The sequence below is a fragment of the Protopterus annectens genome, chromosome 11.part0 (assembly GCF_019279795.1).
Source record: "Protopterus annectens isolate FY-2018-M chromosome 11.part0, PAN1.0, whole genome shotgun sequence".
NCBI classification, from domain to species: Eukaryota; Metazoa; Chordata; order Ceratodontiformes; family Protopteridae; genus Protopterus; species Protopterus annectens.
The window spans coordinates 400,879,049-400,895,870 of record NC_056745.1 but is presented as its reverse complement, the minus strand read 5'-3'; the positions used below and the strand labels follow the sequence as shown (position 1 = coordinate 400,895,870).

The 16,822-nt window shown below is 41.6% G+C and overlaps 1 protein-coding gene across 1 annotated transcript in view; it reads left to right on the top strand.

Annotated features, from left to right (window-relative positions):
• LOC122815417 (protein canopy homolog 3-like) overlaps positions 1–1,954 on the top strand; it is a 549,901-nt gene extending 547,947 nt beyond the window's left edge. Inside the window, exon 6 of the mRNA XM_044087893.1 lies at positions 1,113–1,954. Within this exon, the coding sequence (XP_043943828.1) occupies positions 1,113–1,339 (227 nt within the window). The 3' untranslated portion in view covers positions 1,340–1,954. The remainder of the gene's footprint in view (positions 1–1,112) is intronic.
• The last annotated feature ends 14,868 nt before the right edge of the window (positions 1,955–16,822 follow it).

Sequence of the window (16,822 nt, the reverse complement as noted above, 5' to 3'; positions counted from 1 at the left end):
CATAGGATTGTGCATATTGTCCTGCTAGAAGGGGGACAGTAGTTGTGGATTCGAGTGCACGTCGGCTCCCGAGAGGATATTAAAGCTACAGTGAAAAAACCCTCATGGCTGCCTAAATGAAAGCCAGCTGTTGCACCCAGTAAAGATGGAATAATAGAACAGTTGGCTGAGGGTGGAGTGATGGTCTGCAGGCATCAGGAGAGAAACAGAAGATTAAAAAAAGCAGCCAGTTTAGAACATTCATCTTCCATGCTACCTTTCATCTAGTCCAAGGCGGTATGTGGTGAATGGGGTTAGAGGCTGGCCTGGCAGCGGTGGATGAAAGATGTGAATCATGTGACACAACCTTTTAAATCTTTTTACTCTAGAGCATTTGCCCACTATCAGCTCCTCATACAGGACTGCCATCCAGGCAATAACAAAGTTTTCTTCTTGGTCCCTGTCACCTTGTTGCACAAAGGTGTGTCTGTTGCATGCTTTTCTGAAGCAGGAACTGCATTGCTGAGCCTCCCCTCCATACACACCACTCCTGCTGTAATGCTAAGTGTTGCTTGGCAGTAGTCTTTGCATGCAGCTGCTCAAGAGCTTCACATGCATTCTTCCAACTTCTGGTGGGCTGAGTAGCCCATCTTCCTCTCTCTCACCTAGGGTGGCCAAACTGATGACGGTTACATATTCTCATCCTACCTAACTGGCTTCTCTGACATTGTTACTAGTCATTCTTAAGTTGTCTTGTTAAAGTACGCTAAACTTTAAACTTTTTTGTTGAAGTCAGGACTTGACCTCTTTGCGCTACAGTGCGGGGTGTAACACAAAAGTGTCACTGCCGATTTAAGTCAAGGTAACCCACTCTCCTCATAGAGAGCTCTTCCCCCACCACCACAATGCACACACACCAATACATCAGTGAAGGTTATATGCAGTTAGGAAGTTATCTATAGCAGTTTTTTCTTATCCTTTAAACCACTGCAGTGAGATAATGTACCCACAAACCAGAATTTGAGCAGGGTGCATTCTGTCTGTCAAACTCTGCTTTTATGCCAGGGGCATTATATTTTGTTTAACGTGTTTGCTTACACAGACTGAAATCTTATCTTTATGTTTTGTTTCAGATTGCTTAAAGGAAGTTTGGACAAGCAGGAAAGGTGACACAGCCCTATTGGATGAAGAGAAAAAGAAGAAAAAAAAGGGCAAAAACAAGAAAGACCATGCTGATGAAGACAGGACAAAAAAGATCAAGAAAGAAAAACAGAAGAGAGAAGAAGAAAGTGAGGAAGAACTGACATCAGATGAAGAAAGCATTCAGCAGGAAGTTGTGACTGAAAAAACTGAACTTTAACATTTGAACCATAACTATTTCTTTTCTTTCTCAGAACTATTTCTCCATGCTTATTTAAACTCCTACATCTTCAGTGCATTCTTTCAGTACATTTTTGTTAGGTTACAAAATAGCTTTTTACTTTCTTGCTCATTCTTTATATAACCTTTTTTCTGCTTTATTAATTTTCTCATGTTTGATTTATCCTGTGCAGTGGCGTTGGTTCTGCTATGCATGTATACTTTTTATCTTTTCTATTTCCATTATGTTCTGTCAGCGGTACATGAGGCAAGTCACTAGACACCATTCTGGCCATCTATAGTGACTAGTTCTGTATGTACATATTTCAGGCAGCCAGCTGCTGCAGAAGAGCTGTGTGTGAGTGAGAAAGGAGTTGTTACACAGCTTATATCCTTTAAGGTAGAAGCTGCCCAAATGAGAATAAATGTATCGTGTTAATTAACACATTACATAAAACTAATGCAAAGTTATGAAATCTGAGGGACAGTCTATCAGACATGCCTGAAATGGAATTTGATGACCCATTAGGACAGATTTTTTTGTAGTCTTTCAGTTTTTCAACTGTGCAGCTATTGCATAGTATATGAGTGGAGCTGTGCCCCCCCCCCCCCCCAACAAGTAATGACCACTTTAAAGAATCCTTGCAGAAAGTAAAGTCCATAGTTTATGCTCATAAAGTGAGGAGTTTGTGTCTGCTAAATTGTAACAAGGGGAATGCACTTCTAAAGCCACATTAAGAATATTGTCTTGATTGATAAGGTCCTTGTTGACCGTCTCCAGTTTGCATCAGCCTCTTTGACTTGTACACTAAACAGAGCTGAAATGACCTCCCAACAGCTATTCATAGAAACATTGTGGATGAAAAGCGTGTGTGTGTGTGTGTGTGTGTGTGTGTGTGTGTGTGTGTGTGTGTGTGTGTGTGTGTGTGTGTTCTTTTCCCTTTTGCTCCTGTATAAGCAACTTGTCTGTAAGAACGTTTCACGTCACTGTTCTGGACCAGTGCATTTTCTAACTGCCCTCATTACTTTCAGTCAAGACATGGATGTTTCATTGTATTGAATGTTTTTTTATGGTTCCGGTGCTAATTGTTAAGAATTGAAAGATTATGAATTACATTCACACTGTGAATCCTAGGTATAATTCAGCATTGGCATTAACAAATTAGAGCTGTACCTTTGAGATATTTAACCATGAGTTAAACTATTGTCCTTTCTAGCATCTGGTGGTATTAGCTTGTTTCTTGTGTTAAAAGAATTTAGCATGCTTTTAAGTTACAGTTGTGCAGATAATCTCAAGCAATGATGTCAACTTCCATGAAAAGTTTTATTGTTTCAGAGTTGTCCATGTGTGCAAAAAAAAAAAAAAAAGAGAGAGAGAGAGGGGATGCTGTTTAAAACAGGGACTTCATATATTTTTTGTTATTAAATGTGATCGTAGTTATGCCTGTTAGTCTGAGTGTATGTATGTGTTTCTACTGAGATCGTATTTTTTTTTTTTTTTTTTTTTTTTTTTTTTTTTTAAGGAGTATCATTTGCAGTACTAGGCTGCGGTGGTGGTGCGGTAGCGTTGTCGTCTCACAGTAAGACGTTGTCCTGTTCAATTCTCAGCTAGAGCATCTTCTGTGTGGAGACATGCGTGAATGGGCGTACCTTTATTGAAGGTTGTGCGTCAGGGCCGGCAACTCAGCACGTAAAAATGTACTGCCAATCATTAGCGGACCGGCGTTCCGCTGTGGTGACCCCTAACCGGGAAAAGCCGAAAGACACAACATCATTTGCAGTACTAGCAGTCAGTTTAATCCTGGAATGTTTTACTTCCAGTGTTGTTCAGAGTGTACTGTACTTGTATGGGGATTACTTTTTTCTCCCATGTGGTAGGTCTAAAGTATTTTTTAGTGGTTTGGAGAGGCTAACTGTACAGTAGTTTGAAAACTGATATAGTAGTTTATTATGAACGTTCTTGGCATGTTTTCTTAGCTCATTAAAATATGTCACCACCACCAGTTAAGTCTGATTTTTGTATTAGTGGGTTACAGATTTTACTTAGCCCTGCCATCAATGATCTTGGCTGAAAGCACACTGCTTCAGCTGTTTATTTTAGATTCATTGTTTAGTCATCTCAATAAACTTAACATGTCAAAATGTAACTCACAGAGACGGAGTGTGCAAAAACTATTAAAACTAAATATTTTTAAGGGAGTTATACCCCTGACATCCCTTTAGTTACTGTTGCAAACTCAGATGTGGCAGTTACACAGAGGAAGGGCATTGATAAACACAAGATGAATTTTATACATCTCTCTCTCTGTCTCTGTCTCTCTTCGCCATCACACCTCCCAGCCACATGGCATATTGCTGTGTTCTATCAATTTTGTGTTCATTTGCCCCATAAGATGAGACATTCACACCATGTGAACCATGCAGGCAACCATCAGAGGAATTTTGTTTTCCCACTGTAATGTTCTCATGCTTGCCACTTAAGTACTCAGGGGAAGTGGATCCATGGATTGTTGCCAGGACTGGCACTCATTTCCACAAGTGAAGTGGCTCATTAGGCAGTCCCACCTTTCCTTTTAAGTAGACTGCCCCCATTAGGTCCCCAGTCTGTATAAGGGATGTATTAGCAAATGATGACACCCCTCAACCTCTCCCTTCAGAGAGACGAGCAGTCTCTTTACTCCTATTGTCCCTGATTGGCTTCTTCGGTGCCTTGGCCTTGCCTCTAACCATAGTCAGGTAGGTCATATTCAGGAGTCCATATTTCAGTGCCATGAAACTTTAAGTTGCATCTCTTAACTTGATGAGCTTGCAATTAGCCAAACTGTTTCTAGTGATTTTTTTTCCCTTCTCTTCAACTTAAACTCATAGCTTTCATAAATAATTATTTTGCTAGCTTTTCACTTTTTTCCTCAAGTTTTCCATGCGAGATGTGTGATGGAAGAAAGTTACAATTACTGCTACCTTTGATAAATTGGTATTCTAGATTTAGTGTTCATAAATGCCAGATTGCGTGGTGGTTCACTGACACTGCAGTATTTGGTCTTACTGTAACAGCATATGTTAGGATGAAAAAACTGCCATATGCCAGTATTTGTCTGTGTCTGGAGAAAACAGCAGTATACCTTGTGTTTATGTCAGTCCATTTGGCATATCATATTTAGCAAATCTGCAAACTCTGAAGGGATCTAAACCGCAGAGCAGTAGGAGGGAGAGAAGGTAGATTCTTTGGTAACCCTGCAATCCTAAAAACAACAAAATGTCAGTTTTAACAAAAGCACACTATTTTTTTTTTTTTTGCAAGGGTCAAGCCCACATAAACATCTGCACCCCCACATCTCTAAGTATACTTGCTACGAGACAGATCCTCTGTGAGTTGTTCAAGTCTAACCCTCAGCAAAAGAATAAAAGAATACACTTTTCAAAGAAGAAACCATCCAAAACTGTGGGTGACGTCTCCATTAAAATAGTTTTGCAGCTGCCGACATGGAGGGTTGCCATTCTTACTTATAAATATTAACTCAACAATCCCAGTGCTTCAGGGAATGAGAAACACCAGTATTTAAAAAAAAAAACTCACTCAACTGCACTCTCATAGTAGAACTTGTATATAAATAAAAACATTTTTTTATGACTAAGGTCATGCAAGGTCTTTTTAAGCACTTCATTTGTCCCTTTTTTTATCCTTAGCCTAGATTATTGATAAGAATATAAAACATTATTGTACATAGATCCTTGGGCATGCCTGTCCAGACCATATGTACTTTATAAAGTTGATCAGCCTTGTTTTTCTTGTACAGAACAGTACTTGGTGTTCAGTTAGGTTAATAGTTTCCAGTTGGTTAGTAATTTGTATTGTGTTTTGTTAGTTTTCTGGTAGCAAGTATATTCTAAGTCCTGTCATGGCACATTCTAATTTAGGGACAGCTCTTTTATAACCACTTTGGGGGTCTTAGCATTAGATTTGTGTTGCACCATGGGCAGTATTGCTGCCTCACAGCAGCAGGTTCTCTAGTTCATTTCTTTGCTGTGGTGACTTCTGTACAGAGTTTGCATGTCCTTCCCGAGTTTCTGTGGGTTTTCTCCTGGTACTATGATAATATGCTTGACTGCAACTTCCAGACATTGTGGGGGCGGGGCATGCTGTCTTATAGATTGTGCTAGCAGAAGTCTTCTCTCTCTCCTTTTTGATGCATGTTTGTGTGTTTTATCAATATATTAGGAGCACTGAAACTAACAATGCAGAAAGGAAAAAGTGATTATAGTACAGTGTGTAAAATACTTACATATCTGGAGGTGATTTAATTTTCTTCCTGTTTTATTATGAGTTTTCTCACTCCTCCCCCTTAATTTGATCTATTTATTCCTCTCTGACGTGTGTTTGTGTTATATTGCAGTGGTCTCCATCTCTCTCTCTCTCCTATGAATTCATGTTATCTTAAGTGCAGTGATCTACATAAAAGTTCTTGTGACTGCAGTTATTGCTGAGAACAGTATTTAGTTTTCATTTGTAGCCTTCACCTCTCTTTGTGCATCTCCTGTGGAGATATCAAAAGTCAAAGTCATGGTTAAGGGATGAGGACTCTGCTTCTCCAAATCAGGATTGGGGGTAGATGCTATTTTTCAGATGTTTTTTTTTTTCAAGGATTTTCGATCTGTGTATAGAGTTTGTGCTTACTAGTAAAAATGATGTCTTCTCTCTTATAGGCGATGTAGGCAGGTTTCATATTGTTGCTATCACTAAGAGTTTACCTTGAAACAAGTAGTTTATAAGACTAGTGCAAGACAAAGATATCTAACTTGGTAACAAACACATGTTTTATCTCACTGCAGGTTCTCCTTACCATCTTGGGACTACCACTTAAATAATATATTCCCATACTTTGTAGTTTTTGTGCTTTTTTGGTATGGTGATCTTTCACAGGAGGTAAAATGCCATTATCAACTGAGTCTAGAGAGCACAGCTTTATTGTCCCTATCAAAATTGTCTGTCACCTAAAAAGCAAGAGTGTGTTTAGATGTGAACAGCATCTTTTATCCAATACTTGTCACATTCATTTCTGTGTATGTTTGGACTGCTAACTCTTAGTGATGTGTGATGGTTTTCTTAGCCTCTTTGTTTAAGAGCTGTCAGAGCCCTCTCTTTTTTTTAAGTCATCTCATGTTGCACAAGCCCCCAGTGGAGGAGAAGTTCTGTTTGTTCTAGCCATCCAGGCCAGCCATTACTCATGCCTGTTTGCACCAGCATTAGAAAATATGCTTCCTTTAACCCAATTTAAGTGTTTTTGTCCTTTCCAGGTTTCCTTCTGCTTTTTGATATTTGTTTTTGATGGAATTCTATCCCATATTTACAGAAACATTTTAATGCAAGGTATCATATATAGAAGAGTAATATCATTCTTAGTAGATGTTTGAAAGAGGCAGCCGCACTGGGTCAGTTTTTTTCCTGTTATTCTCTATGTTCATTGCACAGCTTTGAAGCTGTGGCATCCATTGCATGAAAAGTTATGTTTTTTGGAATATGCTGTCATACAAAGATTTTCTGATTCAGTAGGGGAAATCTGCAAAATACACTGGTGAGTATGTGTCCTTTTCCCAAGTACTGGAAAGATTGTTGTGTGCTGTAGGGAAATGTAGTTTTTGATTTATTTTTAATTTAATTTTTTGTTGGCCCTATAGTAGTGGTTTAACCATCAGCCCATCACTTACTGAAAGCCCACTGTTGTCCCAGGCTAGAGTGCCCAACTAATCCTCCCTTACTGGTGCCACTGCTGTAAGATACCAGGAAAGAAAAACAGGACAACCTCTACTAAAGCTGGCTGGTGTGGAAGTAGAAGAGTTAGACCCTTGGTATGTTGTAATCCTTTATGTTTTGGGGAAATCTTACTTTAATGCAGTCTACCACTTGAGTGTTTGCCATACAGGTTAAGATGGCAACTGCAGTGCAAGGCCCCTTTTGCATGCAGTGGATGTTGGTTTGGTACATACAACACTGCATGGTGCTGTCTTGTGTAGGGCTTAATCCTGTACAGCAAGTTCAGCCTTCCTAGCTTCTACCAGGTGATACCAGCTCTGTGAATTAAACTACATCTCTCCTCTAGGATTGGTTAGCAGTTGTTCACCACTCCCATTCTCTGCAGCAGACTTTGCCTGGAATTGGAGTACTAATCAATCCTGAATCAAATGGGTCAAACCTAAGTCTATTCTTTTTTTTTCGGTGGAACCAGGTATAGGATGATAGAGGAACACAGGTACTGCATTTATGGACACTTAGGAAAATATGGCTGAGCAGAGCTTATTAGGTACTTTGTGTTCTGAGGTACAGTCCTTTTGCAATAGTGAAAATGTTCATGGTTAGGATGCTTAAGTCTGTCTAGTGGTATATTATGTTTTGTCATCTGTACAGGTAATTAAAGCCATGCAAGAGGTTATGCTCCCAGGGAAGAAAATATTAGATTGTTGTGCCATTGAATAAATGAGACTGTACTAATAAATAGTAATGCAAAACTAATTTTATGCTATTTTAATATAATCAGGCATTTAAATCACATTTGTTGATTTGCAGGACAGTTTTCCCCTTTTTACTATGACCAGTTGCCATTAAATGTCATATTTATATTAAAAATTGAGGTAGACGTCATTATGTCTTTAAGTTGCACATCTTTATTTACCTTAATTTAAAGTTTTAAATGGTAAGCCATTTAGCAAAAAGAGAATTATGTTGTTCAAAATACAGTAATGTGCTGAAGTTACAAAGTGGTTTCTATCACACATTGCTACTACTGCTGTTTTATTGTTATATCTGCAGTCTATATGAATATGAATGTTGCTGTATGCACAGTAGCTAAAACAGGTGATTAAAAGAATGTTATAGAGACCTTACTTTTTGGAAGATTATATCAAGATTCTGAATTTTTTAAATAAAGTTTTCATTTTATAAAAGCTATGATTTGTTTTATTTTATTGTGTGTGTGTGTGTGTGTGTGTGTGTGTGTGTGTGTGTGTGTGTGTGTGTGTGTGTGTGTGTGTGTGTGTGTGAGAGACCCTGACTGCCAAGGGAGTGAATATTTGAAAAAGGGCTCTGTCTGAAATGCCATATCACTGATAGTTCAGGTTCAATTGTAGTCATGTGTAAATCTTAGTAAACAACAGATCAGTGTCATTAGGAAGATATGCAGCAAATCAGATGACATTGTATCAGAGTGGTCTCTATCTTATGTCAGGATGCACTCAAGGACTAAAACACAGAGGCATGAAATAAGCCTCACAGGTCATGCCTGCAATGTGTACTCCTCTGACAGATGAGTTTTCATATGTGCCACTTTTTGCAGCAGTCTGTCTTTAGACTATGAGTTTGCTGGACTTCGGGTGCAGGTATAAAGCCTTAGACCATCAGAATGGCCTTCCATATCACTGTTGCAGTATTCTTTACTTAAGGTGTCTCCTGCCAAGGATAGCCCAATGTCTGGCCAGTATACGAAAGCCTTTAGCTCTTAGAGGCATCATACGCCATATGTATGCTCCCTGCATAAGGCATAGGATGTAAAGGTGACATACGAATGCACACACTCAGAACTTATTTGCCACCAGTATGAGTGCCATCATTGAGCATCGGTCTGAATGCCCTTCTGCTGTGCTGGTTACCAAGCTGTGTTTCAGATAGTGTCCCATTGGAGTTTTTTCTTTTCTTTCTTTTTCTTTAGTGCCGTTGAGTTCATGTCATCCAGAAAGGGAAAATGTCATTGTTGGAAGCAGGTTCTTCATAACGACCATCACGACTAATGTCTTTTCTGGTTTCATTCTTCTCACAACCATACTCAGTGTTCTATCTGCCAGGCTTTTATTCCTAAGAACCTATGTAGTTGTCTTTCCTCTTCATCTGTTTACCTCAAAAACCTTCTTCTTAAGCTGTTAGCACACGGTGCTGTGGTGAAATCTTCCCTTCCTGAGGGTCAACCTTCTGCCAAGAAGAAAGCGAAAAAACTTAGGCCTGATACGGCTGCTATCCAGTCTCCCCAGATATCTCTCTCAAGGCTAGTGAAAGCCCAGAGGATCTAGTGGTTGCTTTGGATTCTTCTGCCATGAAGGTCAGCATGTATCCAACTTCTCACACATCCTCAGAGGCTTTGCAACTGTCTGCTCCTGACATTAAGGGAGAACCTCAGCTGATTATTGCCAAGGGACCAAGAGGGATTCCACAGATCTTTGTTAGGGTGGAGATTCCTACTAAGCTTATTGAATGTCATCAGGGGGTTGACCCTCCTAGGGTGTTTTGTGTGGACATCCTGCAGAAAAAGAAACAATAAAAACAAGCATATTTCCCCTGTAGTTAAGGATCCCCAATGTGAATGGCAGGATATTAATCAGGAGTTATTCAGTGCTTTAATAGCTTTAAAGCCTCCTCCAGGGATGTCTGTGCCTACCCCTCCCAGTTCTTCAGATGAGGATCTGGATTTGGGCATAAAGTTCCTGGCTTACTGTTCTCAAATTGCTTCTCCCTTGGACTATGGTTTAGAGGAGGGAGGATTCCATTAGTCTAAACTCATCACTGAAGGAACTCTCCTTTGGGGATACTATTACCTGCATGATGGAGTTTCAGTAGGATTGTCCTGAAGTCTCTAACATTCAGAAAAGGTATTATGCACTCATCTAGATGGAGTGTCCTTAGCAACTTGGCTATTCCTCCTGTTCTGGATGCCTTTTCAGCAGCTTCAGTGGCCTCTGATTCTCAGCCACCTGCACCCAAGATACCTGATAGATTTTACAAATTGCCTGAGGAGTGTACATTTCTTTATAAATGCCCTTTTGACCCCTGTGTACTGTCTTTTTTTCTGACAAGTCCTCCAAGTTGTTGCCGTCTACCAAGTTGCTCCCTTCAGATAAGGATAGTAGGCTAAGATGATGCTGGACAGAAAGGTTTATACTGCTGTCACCTTATCCCTTCATGCCATCAGTTACCATACTCATATGATCAGGTATGTTTTGGCCCTTCTTTCTCAGGTTTCCAAAATGGTGTCTACCTTCCTGACTGTGAAGGGAAGGCTTTTGCCCTTTCACAGTTGGGCTCAACATCCCAAGTTGCTTGCCAATTTGTCAAATGCAGCTAAGACGCAGCTGATGCCTCCTCCAGGGCTGCTGCCTTTGGTTCAGTTGTGAGGTGTTACTCTTGGCTTCATCTTCAGCCTTTGCCTGAGGACATTAAGGCCAAACTATTGGATGCTCCTTAAGATAATTTTTGGTGCTGCTGCTGCCGCCGAACTTTTAAAGTCTCTCCAGGATAAGGGTAAAGCATTGCAGGAGTTGAAACATGTCTTTGTTTCTCTTATTCCCAAGTTACAGAGGAATTATCTCTGCATATCTACTACTCTCACCCTCCATCTAAGGGTAAAAAGGGCTCTAGATATGTGCCTCCTGCTAAGTGTACTCAGACTCGGGCCTTCCAGAAACCTGCTTTTCAGGACTACCTGGGCTTCATTTGACAATTTGTTTCCCCTTTCTCTTGTCCATGTTGCCTTATCCCTCCATCTATGGCATCAATGTAGTGTCCCAAAAATCACAGATGCACAGGTGAAAACAGCCCTTTCAAAAGCCAAAAACACAGCGTCAGTTGGACCAGATGGTGTCCCAGGCTGCGTCTTGCACGAACTAACCCCCCCACCTAAACACGCTGTTCAACCTCAGCCTCTCCACAGGTTACGTGCCCATAGAATGGCGCACAGCAACGGTTATTTCTCTCCATGAAGGAGGGGCCACAACTGAGCCTGGTAACTATCACCCCATAAGCCTGACTAGCCTGGTCTGCAAGGCTGTGGAGCGCATCATCGTGGAACTCATTAACAAAGACATTGGGAACCTCCAAACACTTGACCCGACCCAGTTCGGCTTTGTTAAGGGCAGATCATGCCTACTAAACCTGGCTGACTTCTTCGAGACAGTCACCAAGACCATAGACTAGGGAAAGATGGTTCACACAGCCTACCTTGACCTTGCCAAGGCTTTCGACACCATTCCCCACTCAGATATTACAGAAAAACTCACCAGCCTGAACATAAACCCCTCCGTCACGAAATGGGTTGCCAACTGGCTTACAGACAGTACTCACACGGTAAGAATAGCGGGCTCCAGGTCCGACTCTAAACCAGTCACAAGTGGTGTCCCACAAGGCTCGGTCCTGGGACCCCTACTGTTTGGCATATACTTCTCAGAAGTATAGGCAAACATAGGAGGACTATGTTAACCAGGTTTGCTGATGACTGCAAACTGGGAGCCATAATTGACTCTCCAGCTGACACGGACATCCACCAAAAGGGCCTTACTGAGACAAACACCTGGTGTCAAAGTCATGGCCTCAAGCTAAATGCCAAAAAATGCATAGTCATCCTGTATGGGAAAAGCAAAATACCCACGAATTACCACATAGGTAGCAGCCCCCTTAATACAGAAGAGGTAATAAGAGAACTGGGGACCCAGGTAGATAGTAATCTCTCCTTTGACAATCATATTGCCAAAGTAGATAGGAAATCCTTCTATGTGGCCCATCTAATTACTAAAGGGTTCGCATCTAGAAATAGAGGTTATAGTGCCCCTCTACTCGTCACTCAGACCCAACATAGAGTACAATACCCCATTTGGGATGTACATCACAAGACACTTCCAACAGCTGGAAAGACCACAAAAGTACCTCACCAAGATGATTACTAGTCTCAAACATATGTCCTTTGCAGCCCGACTGAAAAAACTCTGGCTGTACTCAGTGGCATATCGCTTACTCAGAGGTGATCTCTGCCTGACTTACAAAGCCATGTCCAACTCAGAACTGATGGACATGCTCCACCTAAAGAAATCCAAGTCACTGAAAGCCACGAGCTCTAGTGAGCTAAACCTTGCCACAACAATAAATAGAACATGCTGGAGGGATAGAATCCTGTCACAGAGACTCCACATGCTTTGGAACAAAATTCCAAATGATATCAGGCAGAGCCCCTCACTAACGCTCTTCAAGAGAAACCTTGACGAGTGGATGGGTAACAGAAAATACACCCCTGGGATCACTTCATTGGCTCTGCTTGACAGAGGATCAGTTAATTAATCAATGGGGCAGCGATAGCCGACACACTCTGGCTAGACTTATAAATGCCCTCGGGCAGATAGCCTAGTACCTACCTATGAACCTATCTTTCCTTATCTCTTCCAAATGGTTAAGGATCACAGCAGACTCTTGGGGCTCTGTCTATTATCCACCAGGGATATCCTATGGTTTGGAAATCCCTTCCTCCCTTATTGGGCATTCCTCAACCTCCTCGGGAACAACCTCCCAGAGGTGCTCCATTCTCTTTTGGTTCAGGGCACCATTCAAGTTGTGTCTCCTACCCACACAGGGAGGAGGGTTTATCCCAGAATGTTTTTGGTTCCCCAAAAGGGGGGCACTTGGAGACCAGTTCTGGATCTTTTCCGGCTCAACACTTTTCTCAAGATTCTCTCCTTTTAGCTGTTGCCCCTTCGGATTTTATTTCCCCGTCTTCTACCCCATACGTTTCTCATCTGTCTGGATCTCATGGATGCCTGTCTTCATATCCCATTCCATCTTCTTTTCAGGAACATTTTTATGTGTTTGTTTATCTGTTACTTGTGTTTTTAGTTCTCTGCTTGGCCCTTTGGCCAGTCTACTGCCACAAGGATAGTCACCAGATGCCTTGCTTCTGTTATTGCCTTTTGCAGGATTCAAGGAGTTTAGGTCTTTCCCTTTATTTAGATGGATCTGCTCATTCAGGCTTCTTCCTCCAACACTGTGCTTCAGGATCTCAAGTTTACTATTTCCCTGTAATAGAGCCTGGGATTCACTGTAAACCTCCAAAATCAGATCTGATGCCTTCTTAGGATATTTTCCTCAGTTGCTGGCTTCAAATCATCCCCCTGCTGGCATATCTGCCTTCCCCCAAAGCTATATCTCTAACTGCCTTCTTTAGTCCTTTCTTCTTCTGTCTGTCACAGGCAGCAAATTTCTCAGGGTACTTTGGTTTATGGTTTCCGCCATTTCCATGCTCCCTCTCAACAGGCTCTGTATGAGGCAACCTCAGTGGCACCTCAAGTCAATTGGCTTCAACATTGCTCCCCCCCAGACTTCCTGGTACCCTTCCTCCCCTGTCTCATGCTTGAGCTTCAGTCTAAGATTTCATCAAATTTCATTCGATCAGGTGGCTTTCCTTTTCAAGCTCCAATTCTAACGCAAGAACTATCTACAGACAGGACTTCCACAATGGCTGCACATTAATTAACAGCTTAATTCTAGCTCTTTCAGTGTGAAAACAGAAACTCAGCAGAGAAGGCCAGTAGACGTGTTTATGGGTAGATTTCAGTAGCTCTCTAGTAAGTGTACTGTCTGGATGCCAGGAAAAAAGAAATGCAGAGGACCTGAAAAAAAATCTGCTACAAAATGTGAGGAAGAAACACTGACTGGGGAAAGGTTTGCAGCTGTTCAGCAAAAAGCACTGCAGTCTCCAGACATGAATTCCAGTAACTTACAGGAAGGTATAAGACAACTACACACAGACCTGGTTAAAATAAATGAAACACTGATGGAGTATATCAACACAAACCACAAAAGGTTGGAAAAAGCTTTAAAAGATATTCAGATATGGTGATTAACCTGCAAAACTCAAAGTCCAAAATGAAGAAAAAGCTGGCTGAATATGAAACTGTGTGGGAAGAGATGTTTCAAAAATAATAGAATTAGAGGACAAAGCACACAAGGAAAACTTGAGATTTTCAGCTGTACCAGAGAAGTTGGAAGAACAGACTGCGTTAATTTTATGAAAGCACAAATAAGCAACTGGAATGGTATTCCACGGCAGGAATTGTTAGTTGAAAGGGCACATCATGTATATGCTCCAAACCTGACTATTTAGACCTTTAATAGGAAAGATTCAATCCTACCAGCAGAAGGTAGGGCTGGGGAAGTTTCACTGTTGTATTGAGAGGTTTACCCTATGTTGTTTTGCTAGCGACGATAGCCCACTTGCTTCTTGTGATTACGTTATTGTACTACAGGGCTGGGAAAGGTTGCACTGTTGTTTTGTGAGGCTTACCTGTGTTGGTTTGTCAGCGTGTTTATTTGTTAACCTGTGTTTGTTTGTTAGCGACGCTAACCCACCTGGTTCGCTAGCCTCTCACCCGTGGTAAGGATAATCCAGTCGCAGTAGTTCTCCGGTTAAAAGGTTTGTTGTACTGGAAGTCTGGGAAGGTTCACTATTGCACTGAGAAGTTCACCTACTCCTCCTGCACATGCTTATTTTCTTTCATTGTGCCTATTGCTGCCCACTAAACAATGTTAAACTGCATAGTGCATGACAGAATTTCATGTTGTTTCCTGTGAATAACAGTGGAACTTGCCTGTTTTAGTCATACCTCCATATTTTGATACAGTAGTAGATGTTAAGTGTATTTTATCTGTAACTAACAGACTTCTACCTTTCTTCCTGCCCTCCAGCTCTCTTGCCCGAATCTCCCCCTGTGTCTTTGCCTGGGTGGATACTGGACCTAACCAAAGCTGTACTCCCTATTGCTTGTGCAATAACCACCCTGTGCCGTTTCAACTTCCCTTGAGGAAACCGCTCCTGAGAGACTCCCTAACGTTCTCAAGAAAGTATGTGTGTTTTCAAAGCCTGATAACTCCTGTAAGCTGAAGTCATACTCTCCCTGCCTGGAGTGCCAGCAGCCTAACCCCCCCCCTCAACTCTACTCCTCTCCACACCTCTCTCTTTTTCCCAGCACTGTTGCTCCCTACTCCCCTTATTTTTCTTAGCCCTTTCTCCCTAGTAAGTAATTAATTTCTATCCACTAGAGGATATCCCTTCCCCTTGACATAAGACTTGTTTCTGATCTTGACATTCTCTCTTTCTGACTCTTAGTTCTCACATCTCAGTCACTCACTCTTTCTCCTGACGCTTTTAGTCCACTTCCCACCATATCTAGGCCCTCTCCCTCACCCATATACTACTTACCCTTCTAGAACACTGCTCTACTGATAGTTTTTTGCTCCTCTTCTGCTCCACTAGGCTCTACCCGCTCCGTTCGCCCTACGGGCTCACTCCGCTCCCCTACCCTGCCCCCAATTCCCACCCGCCCCCAGCACATCTACCTATATACCTCCATACACCACACCCACTGCTACTCTACTCCAATCAGCAACATACATCTAGACACACACCCCTTTTATTTCCCGCCAAAACTAGCCCTCTTACAAACCCCTATCAACTCCTATCCCGGCCTAAACACTCCTCTTCCACACCCACACCACACCCCCCACCTATAGTACTACTCTCCTCTACTTAATACTACAAAGAAATTCACCTGTTGCTCTATAATTAGTGTCCTCTATATACCATCCAACTCTACTCACAACTATTTATTCCATCTATTTCCTCCAATTATGCTTGTAAAACTCTGTCTCATCTCCCTTTCTCTTCTCTCTCTCCTCTTTGCACTCCATCACACCCATCACTCCCAACCCACTTTTTCCCTACAACTCCAGCACTTCCACATAACTAAATATCAGAACTTACCTCTCCCTCAATCATACTCTATTATTTCCCCTTATCTTTATCCCTCCAACTATCTCCTTTTATTCCAATACAAACTCTTCTCCTACCATACACTCCCCATCTTTATAGCTACTAGCAAATCCCTCCAATCTACAACAGAAGCCAATATCTTTACCTTACTATCTGCCCACATACACTGTTCGGTACTATATCACATTAGTACTCTCTTGTCTGGTGATATCCACCCAAACCCAGGCCCCTCCTCTACAACAACTACAAATAAATCCTTACTATTTACTGCATTCAATTCCCAAAGTATAGTAAATAAAGTCCCAAACCTCCATGCTTGGCTCATACACAATAAACCTGACATCCTGTCTATATCTGAAACCTGGTTAAAACCACATATAAAAGACTCTGAAATTATTCCCCCAAACTACTCCATCATCAGGAAAGACAGACCTCTCAAAAAAGGTGGTGGGGTGGCCCTCATATATTCATCCTCCCTAGCAGTCACTCCCTACAATAAACCTACTCCACACTTTAACAATGCTGAACTTCTCCTTACTCTACTACAAATCAATAACCACAAACATATTTGTGTAGTATCCCTTTATATACCCCCAGGGGACAACATCTCCACACTTGAACATATCCTCTCTTGGATTTCTAGTAACATTACCAATGAAACCATAATCATGGGAGATGTAAACATCAACTGGGCCTGCATTCAATCTCCAACAAACTCCTCAAATATTAACCTATACAATTTCTCTCAAATAATCAATTCTGTAACTTGCCCTGCAAAAAACCTCTCCACTGGAAGTACACTGGATTGGATCCTTGTCTCCCACCCTCACTATTTCTCCAACAGTGGCACCCTTCCAGACCCCCTTAGTGATCACACACCCACTTTCACCAACCGACTTCCCACTGTTCTGCAACAA